This window comes from Cyprinus carpio, chromosome A21 (genome assembly GCF_018340385.1).
Source record: "Cyprinus carpio isolate SPL01 chromosome A21, ASM1834038v1, whole genome shotgun sequence".
Classification (NCBI taxonomy): Eukaryota; Metazoa; Chordata; class Actinopteri; order Cypriniformes; family Cyprinidae; genus Cyprinus; species Cyprinus carpio.
In genome coordinates, this window is record NC_056592.1 from 23956557 (window position 1) to 23978871 (window position 22315).

Consider the following 22315-nt stretch of genomic DNA (forward strand, 5'->3'; position numbering starts at 1 on the left):
TCACTACACTGAACTCTGATGTCACTGTACATCTCACGCAAGAGAGATCTTACACTGACATTTATTCTCAAATCCTCCACATAATGTCTTATATTTGTTATTATCCTAGATTATTTGGGGGATTAAGTTTAATAATTTAGCTTTAAAAACATTTATATTTCATGAATAAAAGCTCCTTTAGGTTTCCCAGTTTTCCCAGACTCGCGAGTGTTTTTGTTCTGGGCAGGGTGATGATATTCTGGACAGAAGTTCGGAGCTGATCTACACGGGTGAGATGTCGTGGATCTATCAGCCGTATGGCCGGAGTCAGCAGAGAGTCTTCTTCCTCTTCGATCATCAGCTGGTCCTGTGCAAAAAGGTACATGACCTACACAAAATATTTTGTTTTTCTTCAATAAGGGGTTTGAGATGGTCAGCTAAATGATAAAAGTGTGAGCACTGATCATAAAAATGTTCCTACACCATATTAAATCCATAAGCATTCTTTACATTGCTAGAGTTGAATCTCAAAATCTGACAATAAATTAGAAATGGATCCTAAAGTCAGAACCGTCTCACAAGATAAACTTTATTGAGTTTATGTTAGGGGTGTAACGGTACACAAACATGACGCTTCGGTATGGTTTCATTACAGCATGACGATTTAATTTTAATTAAACAATGGTTTACTGAGCAAATTGCTCTTTCTTTAAATAAATTCAATTATAATTTTAATTTTCTTAGGGATAAAAATCTACCTCATCTTATGGTCTCTACACTATAGTGTTTGTGTGATGTTAAGATATATAGCTGCAGGAGAGGTGGACTGAAGATCTGCAGAGAGCAGAGTACAGCCAGTGTTTTCAGTGTGGAATTGTGGGATTGATCACAGAAAGGAGCTGAAAGCAGTCGAAACGTTGAGAAATGCTCAGCTTCACTGAAAGGTCGTGTGGGTGGCAGCCGGTCGCTGTGAGGCACAGTCGGCTGTTTCATAATCTGTGCTGGAGTTTACACATTATTATATTTCATTCAGATTACAAATACAGTTTGGATGCTTTTATTGTGACAAGTCTGGCTTTGTGTTTGTTTTCAGTTCACTGACAATATAATCATACACAATCCCTGTCGGAGAAAAGATACAGTGTCAGTTTGATAACCCAGCAAGTCTAGTGACAATAAAAGTGTCCAAACACTGGTTATAAATATAGATTTTTAAACCCATTTCTTAACTTTTGGACTCTCTTGACCTCTTTCTGCAATCCACCGCCACTCGGCTCCCATAGGTATGAGTTGAAAATGTCACCGCTAGTCTGTTTTTATTCCGTTAACACACAGCAAGGCTGTGGTGGTTAATGAGCCTCTGCATCTGTTCTCAGGACCTGATCCGCCGGGACATACTGTACTACAAAGGGCGCATTGACATGGATCGCTACACAGTGAGAGATGCCATCGATGGACGGGACGACGACTTTAATGTCAGCGTGAAAAACGCGTTCAAGCTGCACAACAGAGACAGCGAGGAGATCCACATCTTCCTGGCCAAGAAGCCGGAGGAGAAGATCCGCTGGCTGAGGGCTTTCCACGAGGAGCGCAGGATGGTCCAGGAGGATGAGAAAATCGGTGAATTCTCATCCATTAACTGTATTATCATAACTGCTGCTTTTTCTCTTCAATGCCTCTGAAGTACAGTGCTTTTTCTATGACCCTCCTCATATCTTCTGTTGCTGGTTTTGTTTAGGTTTTGAGATTTCTGAATATCAGAAACGACAGGCTGCCATGACGGTGCGTAAAGTGGCCAAACAGAAAGGTGAGGCAACAAAGCGATACCAGGTGAATTCAACATTTTTCTATTTTAACTCCTGTCTTCTCATTGTTGCTTTACTCTAGTAAACCGGTGTAGACAGAGTAAAGATATTCTCTTTCGGCTCATTGTTTGGGCGGTAACTATTAACTGAACTACAGTATTCGGTATTATCACAATAAGTCGATTTATAATAATGAGCTATGTTTTTAAACATTTCTCAGTTCTTTTTCAATCCTGTTCACCTTTAAAAATAAAGGTGTAGATACCCAAAATAATACTTGAATGTTTAAAGTGGTCATGGAATGTTGTTTTTATTTATTTTTTGTCATGATACTAAAAGGAACAAATGCTCCTTTTGTGTGATTTGGACACTTCGAGTGAAAATTACAGTATCATGTTACAGTGTCATAATATGAAGGAAAAGTTGTTTCCACACTCCATGACTCCTTTAATACTGCTGTTCATCGTGTATAATTCAATCGTGTGGATCAGGGTTATATCATAGTTATATATTTTTTAAAAGGTGCTTGATCTTTACAAGTCATGATTCTTCTTTAATCAATTATTCTGCTTTAAGGAATGAATAGAATAGAATTTTCTGTAATTACAGTAAAGTATATAGAAATATATTTAAGCAACAATGAAAAGATGTGCACTTACGTGCTGATTGATATTGATGTTTTACATTTTGTAAAATATGTAAACAGTGTAGAGATTTTCTACTGAAATGATTGCAGTGTATTTTAGGGCCAAGCACTGAAGGTGCACATAGTTTCTAGAGTAAAACATTATCAGATTTGGTCCACGGATTAAAGGACTAAGTTTGAGGTTTGCCTCCACAATTCTGTAGCTTATAACTTTTGATCCATGTGTACTAGAAACATGATTGTTTTGCTAATGATTTTACTAATACGATAATTCAAATAATCCAGATCATAAAATATAGGCAAAACCATTCAGTGGCGAATAGCAAACTTTTATTATTAATTAATCTATAGCTGATTGTATATGGACGATACACTAAAGAATCACTGTAAAATATCAGTTGCATAAAACTGGGTGGGAGGCATCTGTAGTTCATAATGAACTGAATCACCTGCCCTTTTTTGTGCATATATTCACTTCTGTCTGTACACCTTTTTCAGCGTATAGCAGCATCTATTGGTCAAAGGTTATAAATTATTCTACTCATGTCTATTCTACTCAACCAATTTTTCCTAATATTCTCTGCATCACATTAAATGTTCATGTAATGGATCCCCTGTGTTTATGCTTGGCCCCATAATATCTGCTTTCAGCTATTTATACTCCTTTTTTCATGCTTCATATATTATCGGTGAATATTTTGGTGTCATATTTACACTCTGTTGTGAATCCTCAGTGCTTCACTGACAAACGGTGAAGTATGTTCTTGAATTTGCAGATTCATTGATAGATATCATCTTGAGAAAGAGGGTCATGTTATATGGACATGGTATGAAAATGATAAAGGTATTCTCATGAGCGCATAAAGTAGATTAGTAGTTTTTCTACAAAATGCCATGGCAGTAAATTTGAAATGCAACTATAGTAAAGCAATCATTCCACTGTAAGAACCAAACCCAAGAATACTGTTAAAATCAGTAAAATCAGACTCTATTATCCATAGATATTTAATGAGATTGTTGATATGAAAACCAGAATTCATTATTTACTCACATTGCTATACCTGTATGAATCTTTTTCAGAAGATAAAAGGAGAAACAAGTGTGACCCTAATAATTACTTAACTTACTTGTCACATTTCTTGTCATTGTGTCTGTAAAGTATTATAGATAATAATATTCAAGGCAACAGCTGATTCAGTTCATGAGCCTATTTGTGTCATACTGCTGTAGAACAGGGTGAGTAAATATTGACTAAATTGTTATTCCTTTAAGATGCTCAGAATACTCAGCACAGCCAAACTGAAGCAATAAGACACATTGTGTTTCAAAATGCCATGGAACCTTTTTTTTTTTTTGCTAGAAAACCGACTGCCTAATTATAACTGTACATATTTTTCTATCTATATTGGTTTCGCTTATATCATGTAGTTGGAAAAACTAAATATATTTTGTATTGCTTAGAATCATGGTGTGTATGACTAAAGTTCCTACTTAATTTTGTCATGACTATGGTAAATTCTGCCAAAATATCAAAGTTACTACAGTTCTACACAGTTATATATGATAAATAGTGACCCCAAATGTATTTGGACACTTAATGACTCAAACACCAGTAAGTAAATCACTTTTTTGTAGGTTGGATATTTTGTATCTAAATCCGTTCAGACTTTCAGTAAAACTTTTTTGGGCCACTGTATATACAGTATATACATGTGTGTATATGTCTGTAAAAAATATATATATAACTTGGTATTATCCGATTTGTGTTTGAAACAGTGACTGTATTAACTCTGGTATTTATGTAGAAACTGTGGTGCATTTTAAGGGATGTGCTGAATGCCGTGAAGCATGATTCATCATAGCTGTTGCTTTGAGCACTGACCCTCTCTGCCTCTCTGCTCCTGTCTCAAACGTCTCCTGTCTCTGTCTTCTGATGGGAGCAGGTGTGAGCCAGAGCAGGTGCGTCTCCCCGGCGGACCCCTCGTCTCACGGACCCCTCATGCTCTCCGATGACACTCCACAGTCAGACCTAGTCGAATTCCACCTCTCCAAATCAGGACAATCTCCATTCTGGCAAAACTTCAATAAGCTGACGTCGTTAAAAAATGTGAAAAAATAGTTCACTCTGTGTCTGAATGCTCCCAGCAACGAAGTTCAAGCTCAAGTGTATTTATTATGGACCTTACAAACACCTTGAACTTCCATCTGGATATCACTGACAATCACCAGGCTGATGCGATCGTACCCGGATCCTCACGTGTGTCATGCACTGTTCACTTTGAAGGCCAAATTCAGTCGAACTGACCAGCATATGCTGTGACAGTGATGGCCATCAGATTGATATGTGTCTCAAAGACATTTGCTCCACAGGTTAACCATGAAGAGCATCCACATGAGGAAACTCGTGTCTGCCGTACACTACAAATAAAGTCACGGGGTGTAAGATTGTAAGCTTTACACACAATTAACAATCAAAACAGGGTATTGCTTTCTAATTCAAGAGGTGATTTTGTCAATCCAAGGAACACAGACTTTGACAATATGATTATTCCTAGTGTTAGTGAACAAGATTTGTGTCACAGTCTCGTATCATGCTCTTCTCAATCAATCACACAGGTTGTATACTGACTGAACTCATTTCATATGATAAATATAGATGTTTTTGTATGTCTATAAAAGGTAAAGTAGATTTTTGAATTTGCCTCCAAAGGGGGTTATTTTTGATTGTATTATATGATTACATAAGTACTCTGTAGTAAGCACACTGAAACCAATTCATATGCTTTGTATTTTAGTTTTTTGTTCATTTGTAATAGCTACACTACATACTATTTATTATTGTAGTTAATGGCAAATAATGAGCAGGTGTAATGCACAGAACTCCTGGGCCATGAAAAAAAAAGAAATATATATATATATATATATATATATATATATATATATATATATATATATATATATATATACATAATCATGGCCTAAGATTTATTGCTGTGCATAGAGAGTGCATTACACATGTATTTATGTATGCTCATGATAAGAAACTCCACAGCTGTTGAAATCTTCAGACCTCTGCTGAATTTACAGTAAATGAATGTGAATAATGAGACAGCAAAATTCAGAGAATAGTTGTCTTTATAGTGTAGTAGTGGGAAAGGCAGGGCTGAGTACATTTGGCACAGTACAAAAGAGAGATGCTCTGTCCTGTTCTCTTATAGACAACCAGTATATCAAACCTTCAGTACTGAGGAGACAGAGCAGATAGCAGAAGACCAGTATGTGTTCTCCTTTATTTCTGATGACATCCCATGCAATGGAATCCAGAGGCTTTACAGAGCAGTCTTCCTGCTTTGAATTACAAGTGCTTTTCAAAAGTGATCAGATCAGGCGATGGCCCATTTAATGCTGTTTGTTGAGAATGTGTCCAACAACCTTTTATGTGATTGATTGCAATGCCTAGTCATAGCATTTCTATTGCTGTAAACGAAGACAACTGGCGTCCTGAAATTAATGATCATATTTGTTCAGCATCTTTTCTGAATTTTTCATCAGGTTTAAAGCTCCCCATGAATGAAATTTAAAAATAGCATACACCTGCATTCATTTATTGGTGATTGATGAATTAACAGGTTACATTTGGCACAGGTCAAAGTAGGACATGGGATGTGAAAATTGGTTTGTAGGATATGAGCTCATGTCTATAGATACACCTAAGCAGTTATGTGATTAACTCATAACTATATAATCTAATCTATTGGTGTTCAGTAATAATGCACTTCCTTAGTTACTTTCTGATGAATGTTTAGTATGAATTTACATTTTGTCGGCTGTAATGATGTGCTATGTTTTAAAGTAAAGAATGAAAATGAACTTGTACTTTCTGCTGTTTTAATTTAAATGACTAAGCTACTGTAAATGACTACATACAGGTTTAATGAGACAAGTTAGAAATTTCTTGTTCTGAATAAAATTTGAAAGGTCTATTCTCACACACACGACAAAAAAAAAAAAAAAAAAAAATCCAAACGAATCACTGATGAAATGACCTTTGAACATTCTCATGCCAGAAATAGAAGTAAAAAAAAAAAAAAATAAAAAAAAAATAAAAGATTTAGTCTCAGTTATGATGTTCAACTGTATGTTTGAATTTGATCAAGGTCAACAGCAAAAACACTGGTAAATAAAGTGATATTAAACACATAAAAGTATATTTGCATTATTTAACATTCTTTATTGGTTTACATAAAATACAGTATGTTTTTATGTATTTACAGAAATTTGTTTTTGTGCAAGTGAGATGAGTAAAGAGCATCTGTTGCAGAAATCAGCATCTGGTGCTTAATTTAAGCAGCACATGCAGCAACATATAAAGCTTGGAGTTTACTATGAGTGTAATTTAACAAATGGTTTAACAAACAGGTTTTACAAATTTTTTTCTTATTCTAAAGGAAACCATCCATCCATCCAATTAACCTTTGACAGGAAACTCAATTTCTCAGGCAACTTCCTCCACCTGGGAGATATAACACAGCCAGCACATCATAGGTCTCCCCTCTTCCTGGATCAACATGCCCACAGCACTTCTCCAGAAGATATCAGATCCTGTCCAAATGCCTCAACCACTTCAACTGGCTCCTTTTGACAGTAAACCAGTTAATTTATGCATGTTTATTTGAACGACTTTGGCACAAACAGCTTTACAATTCCACAATGTAAACAAGTAATCTTATGCCCAAAGCAGATACATCAGGTTTCAGTACCATAATATGGGCAATGTAAACAAGTAATCTTATACCCAAAGCAAATACATCAGGTTTCAGAACCGTAATATGGGCAGGTTTTTTTTTTTTTTTAATTTCCGACTCTTGTTGAGACCTTACAAATAATGCAATATTGCCAAAGATGACCAATAAACAGTTGTAAGGCTGGAACCCAAGCACGCGCTGGAAGGGAGTGAGACCAGTAGAAGGCTGATGCATGGAATTCTGGGCAGTACTCGGCCCAGCCCAGGAACTGGTTCCAGGAATCCTGGTGGCCATGGCAGAAGGTTCGCAGGAATTGCCCCACCTCTTGAATCTTCCTCTCCATTTGACCATTCAACAATGGATGATATCCAGACAAGAGGCTTACGGTCACACCTAGGAGTTTGAAGAAACCATTCCATACTCTTGAGATAAACTGTGATCCCCGGTCTGAGATAATGTCTTTGGGAATGCCATAATATCGGAAGACATTGCTGAGGAGAAGTTCAGCAGTTTCCAGTGCAGTGGCGAGATCTCTGAAAGGCAGAAGGTGACATGACTTTGAGAAATGATCAACTATTACCAGGATGCATGTGTTACCTTCAGAGGGTGGCAGGTCAGTGACAAAGTCCACTCCTAGGTGTGACCAAGGGCGAATTGGCAGTTTGCCAGATGGTAAGTGGCGTGGGCTTTTGCACATGGCACAGTCTGGACATCCTTGCACGAACCTTCTCACGTTGCTTGCCATATTGGGTCACCAGAAGGGATCTTGTAGCAACGAGAGGGTGTTGTTGGGCCCTGGGTGGACAGTGCCCTGAGATGAGTGCGCAGAGTGTATCAATGTGGTGCGTTGTCCGTGGTACGTACTGGCATCCTGGAGGACAGCCCGGCGGATTGTTGGGAGCCGTGTTTGATTGTTGTGGGTTGGGATTCCATTCAATGGGACTGACGATCATCTTTGGTGGGATGATACTCTCAGGTTCTTCTGGACCTTCCACATGACTGTGAATACGTGACAAGGCATCTGCCTTGACGTTTCTGGGACCAGGGCGATAGGTTATGGTAAAGTTGAACCTGGTAAAGAATAATGCCCATCGTGCTTGGCGGGGATTCAGATGTTTAGCCTCACGAAGATACTGAAAATTCTTATGGTTGGTCAGTACGGTGAATGGATGGGCTGCCCCCTCCAACCAATGCCTCCACTCCTCTAAGGCAAGCTTGATGGCAAGCAGTTCTTTGTTGCCGATGTCATAATTATTTTCCATCGGGCTGAGCTTCCTAGAGAAGGTGGCACATGGATTAAGTCTGGCTGGGTTCCCCTGCTGCTGGGACAACACTGCCCCCACTCCTGTAGTGGAGGCGTCGACTTGTTTGACAAATGGGAGGTCGGGATCTGGATGGACTAGAAGTGGGGTGCTAGTGAAGGCTCTTTTGAGGGAGGAGAAAGCTTCTAAGGCCACAGGTGTGTAGGACAGAGATTTGGGTTTTCCCTCGTAGTATGCTTGTGAGTGGGCTGGTGATACTGCTATAGTTTTGAATGAAGCGACGGTAAAAGTTGGCAAATCTGAGGAATTGTTGGAGCTCTTAACTGTAGTGGGTTCTGGCCAGGAGGTTTTGCTTCCACCTTCCCCTCGTCCATCTGGATTCCGGGATGTTCAATGTTATACCCCAGGAATTGCACAGTAGGTCGGTGGAAGGTGCACTTCTCAGCCTTGAGGAATAGGTGGCACTCTCTCAGGCATTGTAGGACCTCCGCAATGTGCTGGCGATGTTCTGCCTGGCTCTGGGAGTAGATGAGGATGTCATCTATGTAGACAATGATGAATCGATAACAAAACTCCCGGAGCACCTCATGCATGAAATCCCGGAATACGGAGGGGGCATTGGCAAGTCCATAGGGCATGACCAGATACTCGTAGTGGCCAGTAGGGGTCACAAAGGCAGTCTTCCATTCATTGTTTCGGGCAAAAAAAGTTCATTAAAGGGGGCCTTTGCAGGGTGGACTGTCTATGGATTGCTTCTCGATGAGACTTTCAATGGAGGTTAATTATCTGGAAGGACCTCTGTGAGTTTCTTGATGATGGAGTCATAGGGAAGCAGTCTGGGAAGCAATCCTTGCCCCACTTCAGGATTTCTCTCATTTTCCAGGACAGAATGGGATTATGCTTTACCAACCACGGGTGCCGCCCTAAGATGATGTCAGCAGTAGACCCCTCCAGAACCAGAAGATGAATGTCTTCAGAATGAAGTTGGCCAAGACGAAGAGTGATGGGTCCCACACGATATCGTACATGTCTATGACATAGTGGTTTTCCAGTTATCGACTGGACTTGTTATCCCCTGAGGCACAGTTCCACTCATTCTCTACTATAGGAGAGAAAGAATTGTATAAATTGTCAAATCATCTAAACATACAACATGTATGTTTGACCCTATTCCATCTAAGCTCCTAAAAGAGGTGCTTCCAGAAGTCATAGATCCTCTTCTGACTATTATTAATTCCTCTTTGTCATTAGGATATGTCCCCAAAATCTTCAAACTGGCTGTTATTAAGCCTCTCATCAAAAAACCACAACTTGACCCCATAGAAAGACACATTGGAGCTGCGCATGCGGCGACTCGCAGCAGAGTTTGTAAGCATGTGTGAATGCATTTGGTGTTTATGTTTTAGTTGTGTGTTTTAATGTTTGTTTGGCAGTTGAAGTTGCAATTATACACGCGGTAAGTGAAGATGGAGTTGCAGGTAATAACCCGAACGTGGATTTTACTGCTTATTGCATGTCTTCACATAACACCTGTGAGATCTACCGCGAGGCTCCAGTATAGCCGTGAATTTCTGCTTCAGTGGCATCGGCCTTATTTTGTTCGATACCCAGTGGATTTTATAAGATCACAACATCTTGTGAACGATGGCGGCTTTATGGAAGATGTTACCATGAACATTGATGGATTTAAAACACGGAAACTGCGGAAGAGAGGAAAGAAGGGTGGCGTGCGGCTAAGATTAAGGAAGCAGCGCCTTGGAAGGACTCCCTTGCTGACTATCGTAATGGCAAATGTCCAGTCTTTAAGGAACAAAATTGATGAACTGCAAGCCACTGTTCATGTTCACCATGCATATAGAAAGGAGTGCATTTTGGCCTTTACAGAGACTTGTGTAACGGGCGTGCTGTCTTTAACAGTTTTGAACTAGGTTGAATGCACGTCCATTAACCCTTGTATTTTCTGCGTTGTGTTCTTGTTGTGATGAATAAAAGGAAAGACCCAGACCTTGACCAATTGCCGTTTGCTCTTTTGATGACGACGGAACAGCAGATTTGTCTGTACAAATGAACAAAAAAATACATAAGGCTCTGTCACATGCAGTCTCCTCCACGTAGCATACAGATCTCAATCTCCTCCTCTCAATTAGCCTGGCGCAGACTGCACATTCATATACAACTGATAAAACCCTTAGCATTATCAGCAAAAATACTTTTCAAACAAAATGTGAAAATTAAATAAATCATAAAATGCTCAATGTAATTAACATGGACTTCTTTTACATGTTTAATATAACAAATATAACCACTATGTCAGACAAATTATAATGAACATTATACACATACCTGTACAAATGAACAAAAAAATACATAAGGCTCTGTCACATGCAGTCTCCTCCACGTAGCATACAGATCTCAATCTCCTGTTAGCAGATAAACATACAGAAAACCCTGTAGACTAGCACGTGGAAACGTCTATTTTAAAGCTTGCAAAAGGTCCATTTACAAAGTTTATAAATCAATTGACACATGAACTGCATGCTCACAACCTCAAAACTAACATTTATAAATGCATAAATCAAAGTTTGCATCGTCCAAAAACCAAAATAAGTGTTTAAAACTGACGAGCAAGATAATGCATTACCTCCTCTCAATTAGCCTGGCGCAGACTGAAAAAGGCACGCGAATGACGCCACAAAGCCTGCGACCTCTTAAAGTGACAGTACCGGTATTAACACTATGGTCTGAATACAACATACAGGCATAAATCTTGGTAATAAAACACATCTAAAACATATAGAAAACAATGTTCATCAGGATTTGGTGACATTCCAACCGTAAAAGAAAAGATATAATTTCACCCTGGTTACATTCTCCCCTCCTGAAATTCACCAACATCCTGATTAATTGGAATCTCGGAACTGCAAAGAACATATAATACGTCTGATACTGACACATCTGGCCCAAATGAGAAAAAAAAAAAAAAAAAAAGGAAGACCTAGTCTACAGTCAACTTAGAAGCCACCTCACATACAAGGTTCAGGGAAGAAAGAGGTTGATCAAGTCTCTGAATCCCCGTAGCTCCATGCGACGCCTGATACGCCACACAACACTTGCCCCCCCCCCAAAAAAAATTGTGTCTCACAGACATTTGCAAGTATCAATGCTCATAACACAGTCCAAAATACACATATATATATATCAAAACTCATCTCTGCAAAAACAAGTGACTAGAACCGGCTACCAAACAAAATGTTTGAACCCCTTAGAAATGGTTTCTGAACCATCGATTCTATTAGTCTGTTCACTGATTTCACTACTCTTCCTGCACGCGTTCTAACAAGACCGTCAGCTGTAGTGCGTGTGTGCGGGTCAGCGTGAACTAATGCGTCAACATGTGGTGAGTGTGAAATATCTGATTGTGGTGCAAGTGAAATGGGTGGGTAATCAGCAATGGCACCAACAGGACTATGCACTGAACTAGATTGGTCCAGCTCTTTTGAATCAGCTGACTCAGATTCAGATGGGACTTCAGATGACAAAACTGCAAGATTCTCACCATCTTCAGAATTTGACAGGTTCTGTGCACTGTCATCTTGAGTCAATAACCCACACATTGAGGTTGTATCACTACAATCATAGTCCTCCTGATCAGACTCCTCGCAGACCAAAGATTGATCGTTTGCATGAGTATCCTGGCTCTCATCCATCCCAGAGAGTGGCAAGAAGTTGACCTCCAACAAAAGATTCCTGTGCACAACTCTTGTGTGTCCCTCAACGTCCTGTATTTTGTAGACATGGATATCGGGGTTTGCACCAACAACTGTGTACACTCCATCCTCCCATTTGTCAGCCAACTTCCTCTTCCCTCGCTCTCCTTTATTAGCTACCAAAACACGATCACCCACAAGGAGGTAGGTACCCCTGACACGTTTGTTGTATTGCCGGGCCTGGTGCTGTTGCTCAGTGGAAGAATGTTTCTGGGCGATTTCCATAGCACTTTTGAGGCAAGAAAGCAGGGAATTGGCATATGAGCTATAGTCAACAATCCCTGGGTCATTTAAAGCCCGCTTAAATAAAATATCCACTGGCAATCTAGGTACACGCCCGAACATCAAGAAGAAGGGAGCATAACCTGTAGTCTCATGAACGGTTGCGTTATAGGCAAACGTGAGGGTCTGAATTTGTTGTGGCCACTGGTGTTTTTCCTTAAGAGGAAGGGTCCGAAGCATGTTACCCAAAGTGCGATTAAATCGCTCTGTTCCTCCATTGCCCATGGGGTGGTAAGCTGTCGTATGTGATTTTCTGACACCGGCCAGACGAAGGAGTTCTGCAATTAGGTTGCCCTCGAAATTGGTGCCCTGATCGGAATGTATTCTCTCAGGGAAACCGTAAACACAGAACACATTGTCCCAGAGCTTTTTGGCGACTTGCTTAGCCGTCTGATTGGCACAAGGGAATGCATGGGCAAGTTTGGTGAAATGGTCGGTGACCACTAGAACATCCACAGAACGCTGCTTACCGTCCTCTGCCGACCAAAAATCCATGCACACTAACTCCATTGGTGCAGAGCTCTTGATGCTTTCTAAAGGCGCACAAGCAGCAGGTTCTGGTGACTTCCCAAACACACACCTCTGACAGCATCTGACATGTGCCCTCACATCCCTTTCCATATCAGGCCAGTAAAATCGCTGCCTCACCAGCGAAAGAGTGCGGTCCTGACCTTGATGACCTGCCAGATCATGTACGCCCATCAGGGTCTTATCCTTGAGATTCACCGGCAACACATATTGAGATCTTTTCTGCTTGGACACGGGATCTTTCGTCACCCGATACAACATCCCGTCATGAATTTCCAACTTGTCCCATTGCTTGAACAATCTGAGGACTTTCGAATCAGCGCCATTCCTTTCCCGCCTAGATGGTCGCTTCCTGGCTACAACGAAAGGCAACACCTTAGAGATGCAAGGGTCTTGCTCTTGACTCAGCTGTAGCTCCTGAACTGAGAAAATGGGCATAACATCCTGACCACCCGACAGCTGTTGGACGTGTTGGGCCAGATAGAGTGCCCTAGATTCTGCTGCATCAATCCAGTCACAGTGTGCCCGGCAAAGAGCTCTGATCTCGGCTGAATCACACGCCACCTTGAACGTTGAATAGTCCCTAGATCTGTAGCTTTGAGACTGACAGCTGACCCTGAAAGCATCCTGTACAGAATCCTCCTCTATCTTATTAGCTTCCTGAATCAGGGTGGGATATGATTCCTTCAGCAGCCTCTGACAAATGGGCTTCGCAAAGGGGTCGCGACTCAAGGCATCAGCTACCACATTCCTTTTCCCGGGCAGGTGTTTGAGATCAAAGGAGTAAGATGCAAGCTTAGAGACCCAGCGGATTTCACATGCGTCAAGCTTTGGCTTTGTTAGAAGGTAGGTTAGTGGATTGTTATCCGTCCAAACTGTGAAGCTCCGGCCTTTTAGCCAGTGGCTGAACTTTTCACAGACACTCCACTTCAGAGCCATGAACTCCAGTCTGTGAGCCGGATACTTCCGTTGTGACGCACTGAGGGTCTTGCTTGCAAAAGCAACTGGTCTGGCCTTGGACTCTCCTCGTGGCACTTGAGACAGCACTGCTCCAAGTCCATCCAATGAAGCATCAACTGATAGAATAAATGGCTCGTCAAAGTTCGGATGGGCCAGCACAACACATTCCAACAACATGGTCTTCAACCGGTCAAAAGCGGTTTCACATTCTGCTGACCAGTCTGCAGGGGTAAGCTTGCGATAGGCCCCCAGAGGCTTCTTATCTCTAGCTGACCGTCCCCGTCTCTTCTGTCCAGCAGTAAGTGCGAACAAAGGCTTCGCAATGGAGGAACAGTTTGGGATGAAATGCTGGTAGTAAAATACCATACCAAGAAAAGATCTTATTCTCCGGATAGAAGGCGTGCACTCATCGTCCTCCATGAGGTCTTGCACTGTCATCTTGGTGATGACCTCCACTTTGGCAGGATCTACGGCCACACCCTCCCCATTAATGACATGTCCAAGGAATCTGACTTCTTCTCGAAGTAGATGGCACTTCTTCGGAGCCAATTTCAAGTTATTCTCCCGCAACCTCTGGAATACTGCGCGGAGTCTGGATAGGGCCTCATCCTCAGACGATGCAAAGACAAGAAGATCGTCAAGGTAACACAGGAGTTTTGTGAAGTTCATGTCCCCAAAGATCCCAATCATCATCCTCATGAATGACGCTGGACTGTTACACAGACCTTGTGGCATGCGATTATATTCATGCAGTCCAAGGGGGGTTGTGAAAGCTGTGTACTTCTTGTCGTCTTCGTGCATTGGGATGTTAAAGAAGCCAGAAGTGAGGTCCATCTTACTAAAGAGACAATTGCCACCAAGAGCAGCCAGACAGTCAGACTGGTGCGGCAAAGGATGGGCGTCTTTCAAGGTTCGGGCGTTTAGCCACCTGAAATCAGTGCAAATCCGTAATCCACCATCTTTTTTCCACACCATCACCAGTGGCGAAGCATACTCGCTTGAGGACTTCCTGATAATCCCCTTTTCCTCCATATCAGTGAGAACCTGTCTCAACTTCTGATAATGAGCAGGAGGGACTCTCCTGTATGGCAGGCGAAAAGGGCGATCGTCAGTAAGATGAATGCGGTGTGTGTATCCCTTGACCTCACCACAATCCAATGGGTGCTTGGAGAAGATGTCTTGATATACAATTATTAGCTGTGTGAGCCTAGACTTACAGTCTTTACTGACCTGACAAGCGTCTATGTCAACATCGCTTAGGCCCAACTCTGACAGGCTTTTTTCCTGCTGACCAGTTAAACAGGCACTGGGCGATACATCATGTTGCACTATATCATGTACTCGTTTCTCCGTATGAGATTGCTGTATCACAAAGACAGGTTCTTTGTTGTCTTCATCTGTTTCTTTCTCTGAAGCCACATGAAGACTCTGAGAAGCAGTTAGATCCTCGATTGCCAAACATGGAAACACATCAGCCAATTTGCAGTTTCTCTTCAGTGTGACAGTTTTGTCAGATGGGTTAACAATGGTCATTGGCACCCATCTATCACCCCAAAGAGGTGTGACAAGACGGCCCACTAGAACACCTCGTGGCATGGCTTTGGAATTGGTCGGCTCTACGACAACAGTGCTTCCAGGTGACATTGGCACACTAGCAGGGAGTCTACCCCAAACCAAGTGTTCATGCCTGGGTAGAAGTATCACTGCTTGGGTGATCTTGACAGTGCCTATTTTGTCAGGAACCTCACTTCCTCTCCAGCGCTCAACATTGGTGAACATCGACAAGAACTGTTCAACACCGGGATCAGACTGATGCTCAGGTCTGGAAGCCATGCTCCAATAGTCATTATCACCCTTCAGAACATGAATGACGTGTTTGATGACATTCGAGCCCACTATGAGGTCATCATGCTGACCAGGCACGACCAGAGTCGGTACAACACAGCGAGTGCCGTAGAACTGAATCTCCAAATCATAAAAACCCTCAGGTCGAGTCTGCAGACCACCACAGCCAATCAAAACAATATTTTCTCCAGGGTGCTGCTTCGCTGGCAAAACACCAGCAGAGTTGAGTTTCTCTACCGCATGTTCACTGATGCTACATGCCATAGAGCCAGAGTCCAACATGCCTCTAAGCTGCACACCGTTATTGACAAGGACAGTAACATAAAACAACTCACTGAATGCTTCGATCTTCTGTGTGGCCTGAATGACTATTTGGGTCCCCTTAGGTGCTTTGGCACAGCAGTCCTCATATAAACGAGCTGGGTCGTGCATATCAGAGAGGGATTCATCCACAAAACCCACACCGCCCCTCCCCGGGTGTGGGTTTTCTAGTTTAACTGTTGGTCCTGTCCACCAGCGCTGTTGGCAGGTTGAAAGCGGCACTGGTTGGCCTGATCATGGCAGTCCCTCTTCCAGTGACCAGGCAATAAGCACTTTAAACACCTGTTCTCTCGCCTGCAGTGAGACAAGGTGGAATGATCAGGAGCCCCACAAACCCTGCACACCTTCCGAAAAGAGTGAGGTGCTGTGGCCTGAGCTCTTGGGTTAGCTGGCACTTGTGTATGCTGTGTAACCAGTCGGTCTAACAAATTCACCAAACTCCTCAAACAGACATTGTCAACAGTCGCAGTAGTAATGGGCACTGGAGATGGCACCGTCAGTACAGAAGTGTTTGGAGCTGGTGTATTATCGGCCATAGGCACATAACACTGGGAATGGATTTTGTGCTCCACTGTGCTCGGCTTAAGTGGCCTAACAGTTGCAGCTTGAATTTTCTGTTCCTGCATGTGCTCATCAAGCCTCTCTTGGATCTCACATGCCGACCATTTCTCTGCAGACTTGTACTTGAAAACACTTGCGAGAGACTGGTCTGGGCAATGTTTGATAAACATCATACTGACTTCATGGCCCGGGTCATCAATGCTTCGGCCTTGCCTTTTCAGATACTCAACCGCTACATCAACTGTTTTGTTCAGCCTTATCCAGTATTCCATAGCATCCTCACCTGGCATGGGCAATGTGTTGTAAATAAAAATCTGCCAAAGGCATGCTTGAGTAAGTCAGTTCGCTAAAGTGTTGTTTCAGAATATCAAAAATCACGTGAGGATTTGCAGCATGGTTAATAAAAGTGTTGTTACGCAGCTTTATCTTTACCACATCCCCTGCTTTCCCCATAAGTTTTGCCAGGACTTCCTGTGAATGCTCATGAACTGGAATAGCTCGCTTCTTTAACCCTCTGGAGTCTAAGGGTATTTTTGGGGCCTGGAGAAGTTTTGTCATGCCCTGACATTTGTGCTTTTTTCAGTTTCTTATTGCCCTGACATTTGTGTTTTTTTTAGTTTCTCTGTAATCAGCACAAACTAGGCTATAATAATATGTGAGCAGCATGTTTGTACATGATTGTGTTTTTGAGAAAAAAAATGTTATGCGTGGTTAGTGAAAAACTAAAAATGTTAAATCACTTGAAAAAGGCAATAAACACATACAGGAAAATTGGTTCCCAGGAAATTTTTGAGAACTGGAGCTTGTAGCCTAGAATTTTTTTTTTCTAAATGATGTGAAAATCTGCTTGTTTACTCACTTACAGGAAAACAATATATTGATTTAAATTTTCTAAGATATTTTTGTTGGTAAAAGTCATATGCGAGTAGGCGTCAACTATCATGAATTCACACCTGAGAAGACACACTGCATAATGAGCTGCATAATGAGCCATTCAGCCAGGTGTGTCACTGAGAGGGATGAGGTTACAAGAAAGAATGTGAGGACAAAACAAATCTATATAATTTTATGTTTGTAGTTGTATTTAGAATATATTTAATTATCCCACAACATAATTTAATATTCACTTGTGGAGTGGCAGTTAAACAGTTTTATTAGGAAAAATCAAAGCTGACTTTCAACTGAATTTTTTGCATCATTACTCCAGTCACACAATCCTTCAGAAATCCTTTAACAATCTTATTTTCTACAAAAAAACATTTAGGTGTATTATTATTATTATTTATTATTATTATTATTATTATTATTAATGTTGAAAAGAGCTGAGAATAGTTTTTTTTTTTAGGTTTTTTTTAGGGGGGGATAAATTGAAAGAACCAGCAATGATTGTTACATTTGTTACAGTTACATTTATTGGTACATTTATATTATTTACATCAAGCTTTTGAATGGTATAGTAGTGTATATCCATTGAAACTTCATAATATTTCACTTGATTATACATTTAGTCAGGAATTATAGTTTGGAAAAGTGTAAAATGTTTACACGTTATGTGAAAACTAGTGCAAGTATATAAATAAATAAAAAGAGACTTACTCATGTTTATGAACTCTGCTGAATAAAGTGCTTCATTCTTTTTCTGAGGAAATCCAAATCTCAAATCCTCAACCACATCACATCTTTTTGGGGTGAATTATGTCTTATTCCTCTCATCGCGAAGCAAAACAGTAAAATAAAAAAACTTGAAGAACAGTCTCGCTGCGTTGTCTTCTGTTGTGTGGGCGTATTTAAAAAGCCGCGCGCTTCAGTGAAACATTTGAATCTCAAAAGCGCGCTCGGCTTTCTTTTTTTTCGTGGGGGGCGTGGTCGCATTACAAGATAATGAAGGGAGACGTGAAAAAAGGACATCGCGTTGTTTTCATATGGATTACTTTATCAGCAGAATATTTGTTTTCAGCAGCACTTGTTTAGTTTTAAAAGTAGACATGTCAGGCTGTCTATAGATATCTCTCTCATGTCTCTTCGTTGAGTATTCACTGAGTTACAGTTCATTTTAATGACGCATTTGTATCTGAAGATCAGCGCAGACAAAGGCTGCAGACAGCACCTCCTTGTTTGTTATCTTTATTTTATAAGTGCACAAAGTTTTGTTGTATTATGTCTGTATACAAAAAAAAGTAGACCCTTTCCTCGATTGATGTATGCAACTTATCTGTCGATCAAAACTGTGAAAGTGTAATTTAAGTTCTTTTCGGGGTTATCAGGAGAAAATACCCCAAAACGCGTATACGCGTTAATCGACTCCAGAGGGTTAAATACAGAGTCATAAGATTTTCCCACTCATGAACTGTGAATTTGTCTGAGCTATCACCCCTGAATATAGGAGGCTCTTTTATATCTGACTGCATTACAACCTTGACGTTAGGCAATGTCATCTCCGAGGGCTGCACGTGAGTATTGCTGTTGTGTGTGCACCTGTCAGATTGTAACTTAGCAGTAATGGACTCACCTAGCTTCTCAGCTAACTGTGTAATAAGTGAACCTAAATCTGGATTCTGCTCGACTTGACTTGGCATGGCTCGATCTACATAACGTGTAGAGGTAAACTGTGGGGTGTGTAGCGCTGCGACATTAGGCCCTGGTGTTCTGGGCTCTAAGGGTCTAAAGAACAAACCCCTCCCCCCACCAAACTGGTCCTCGATAGAATCACGCTCAGCATTGTTAGCCTCACCCTCAACTAAATATGTGTAACCCTCAGCCATATTTCAGTCGCTGGACACAAAAAAAAAATACAATAAAAATGAGTGTTAGTGTTAAAAATATAAATTTAAAATTAAATTAAATGTGTTTGATTTGGATGGGAGAGAAAAAAAAAAGATATATATAATCATATCAATCAGCAATAAATTGCACATCAGTAAAGCACTTTCTTAAATGCTGTTATATTGAAGACAAAAAAAAAACAAACATCAGGTTGCAGTCCAAGGGAATACCTGACCACAGTAAAAGGCGAGTGAATGCAGCTTCCCACGGCGAACGAGCTGACGTCGATCTACGGACCAATCCTTGAAAGGTCACTGCAGCTTTGTAAGGGGAGCTGGTTTATTTGAAAGTTTTTAACTGGGTTGATTTCTTTTACATTTTTGATTTTGTTTTCTGCGTTGTGTTCTTGTTGTGATGAATAAAAGGAAATGTTCTTGTTTTGATGAATTGCCGTTTGCTCTTTAATGACGACGGAACAGCAGATTTGTCTGTACAAATGAACAAAAAAATACATAAGGCTCTGTCACATGCAGTCTCCTCCACGTAGCATACAGATCTCAATCTCCTCCTCTCAATTAGCCTGGCGCAGACTGCACATTCATATACAACTGATAAAACCCTTAGCATTATCAGCAAAAATACTTTTCAAACAAAATGTGAAATTTAAATAAATCATAAAATGCTCAATGTAATTAACATGGACTTCTTTTTACATGTTTAATATAACAAATATAACCACTATGTCAGACAAATTATAATGAACATTATACACATACCTGTACAAATGAACAAAAAAATACATAAGGCTCTGTCACATGCAGTCTCCTCCACGTAGCATACAGATCTCAATCTCCTGTTAGCAGATAAACATACAGAAAACCCTGTAGACTAGCACGTGGAAATGTCTATTTTAAAGCTTGCAAAAGGTCCATTTACAAAGTTTATAAATCAATTGACACATGAACTGCATGCTCACAACCTCAAAACTAACATTTATAAATGCATAAATCAAAGTTTGCATCGTCCAAAAACCAAAATAAGTGTTTAAAACTGACGAGCAAGATAATGCATTACCTCCTCTCAATTAGCCTGGCGCAGACTGAAAAAGGCACGCGAATGACGCCACAAAGCCTGCGACCTCTAAAGTGACAGTACCGGTATTAACACTATGGTCTGAATACAACATACAGGCATAAATCTTGGTAATAAAACACATCTAAAACATATAGAAAACAATGTTCATCAGGATTTGGTGACATTCCAACCGTAAAAGAAAAGATATAATTTCACCCTGGTTACACTTGGCTGAAAACTCAGGATAGTGACTCTGCTTTAACCATCAACCGCTTTGGGACTCCTCTGCGAACTGATCGTGATTCATTGATCACATGTAAAAGTCAAGGAGGCGGGGTTTGCTTATATATTAATAAAAGGTGGTGCAATTCAGTAATTTTAAGAGAAACGCTCTTCACACAAGACATTGAACTGCTTTCTGTGTCACTATGACCATTTTATTTACCTCGAGAATTCCCTCAAATTTTCGTTACGGTTGTGTATATTCATCCTAAAGAGAATGAGGCTAATGTGAAGCAGTCTGTTTAACGTATTGTATCTAAGTTGCAAAATGTCTCATCCGATGCTGCTAATTTCATCATGGGAGACTTTAATCACTGCTCCTTGAAACATACTTTACGGAACTTTCAACAGTATGTTACCTGTGCAACATGATTTAACAAAACTCTAGATCTATGCTATGGTTCTGTCAGGGGTGCATACAAGTAGGTTAGTAACCCACCCTTGGGTATGTCTGATCATAATACTGTGGTTTTAATTCCTGTGTATAAAACGGTTTTAAAAAAGTATAAAGTGGAAAACAAACTTATTAGGAAATGGACTGCAGACTCAACCTTAGCTTTACAAGGATGTTTTGATTCCACAAACTAGGAGGTTTTTGAAAACTCTTTTTCTGATATTGATGAATTAACAGATGTTGTAAGCAGTTATATAAATTTTTGTGAGGATATGTTAATTCCTCAAAAAACAGTCCAAACATTTGCTAACACAAAGCCATGGTTTACTAATTCTATAAAGTCACTTATGATTGAAAGGAATAAGGCATTTCATGCAGGTGATTTGGAAAGGAAGCATGATTTGCAAAAACAAATAAAGTATGAAATTAGGAAGGCCAAAAATAAGTACAAAGACAAAGTAGAGGATGATCTTAGACAGAATAGACTTGGCTCTGCCTGGGAGAGTATGCATACTATAACAGGGTCTAAGAGTAAAAGTAATACTCCCACGCAATTCGTTGATTATCAGTCTGATATGAAGGCTCAAGATTTGAATACTTTTTATATGATATGGAGGATTTTAGTAGTGAAATGAATGTTCTTAGGAATGAGACAATGTGTAATATGGAGTGTACATTGTTTAATCAGGATGATGTTATACAATGTTTTAAAAAGAGCAAGGTGGGAAAAGTCTCTGGACCAGATAAGATAGGGGGACGTTTACTAAAGACATGTACAGATCTGTTGGGCCCTGTATTTTACAACATATTCCAAAAGTCAATTCATCTTCAAAAAATACCTACGCTTTGGAAAGAAGCTATAATTGTGTCTGTAGGGAAGACAAGTTATGCTAAGAGTCTAAATGATTTTAGACCTGTTGCCTTGACATCATTGGTGATGAAATGCTTTGAGAAATTGGTCAGGGATGAACTTGTATTGAAAACTAACTCACCCTAGCTTTACATTTTGTACACTAATCACTCTGTAAGTAAATACACAGACAGGTTCATTTAAAAATTTGCGGATGACACTTTTATTGTCAGTCTCCTGAGTAAGGATGA

General features: G+C 40.4%; 1 protein-coding gene and 1 long non-coding RNA gene across 7 annotated transcripts in view; one reads left to right on the top strand and one right to left on the bottom strand.

The window, feature by feature from the left end:
- The window catches only part of LOC109074455 (rho guanine nucleotide exchange factor 9-like), a 29343-nt gene extending 22713 nt beyond the window's left edge, over window positions 1–6630 (top strand). For 3 of the 6 annotated variants that reach the window (XM_042711384.1, XM_042711382.1, XM_042711387.1), the window contains 4 exons: window positions 227–358; window positions 1356–1599; window positions 1718–1786; window positions 4374–6630. In XM_042711384.1, the coding sequence (XP_042567318.1) occupies window positions 227–358; window positions 1356–1599; window positions 1718–1786; window positions 4374–4549 (621 nt within the window). In that variant the 3' untranslated portion in view covers window positions 4550–6630. The other 3 variants (XM_042711383.1, XM_042711385.1, XM_042711386.1) reach the window with 3 other exon arrangements.
- Window positions 6631–10447: 3817 nt separating this feature from the next.
- On the bottom strand, window positions 10448–12016 carry LOC122134727. The gene is made up of 2 exons (XR_006153069.1): window positions 10781–12016; window positions 10448–10493 (listed from the first exon to the last, which is right to left on the bottom strand). It is a non-coding gene; the product is annotated as an uncharacterized LOC122134727 (long non-coding RNA).
- Window positions 12017–22315: the final 10299 nt, after the last annotated feature.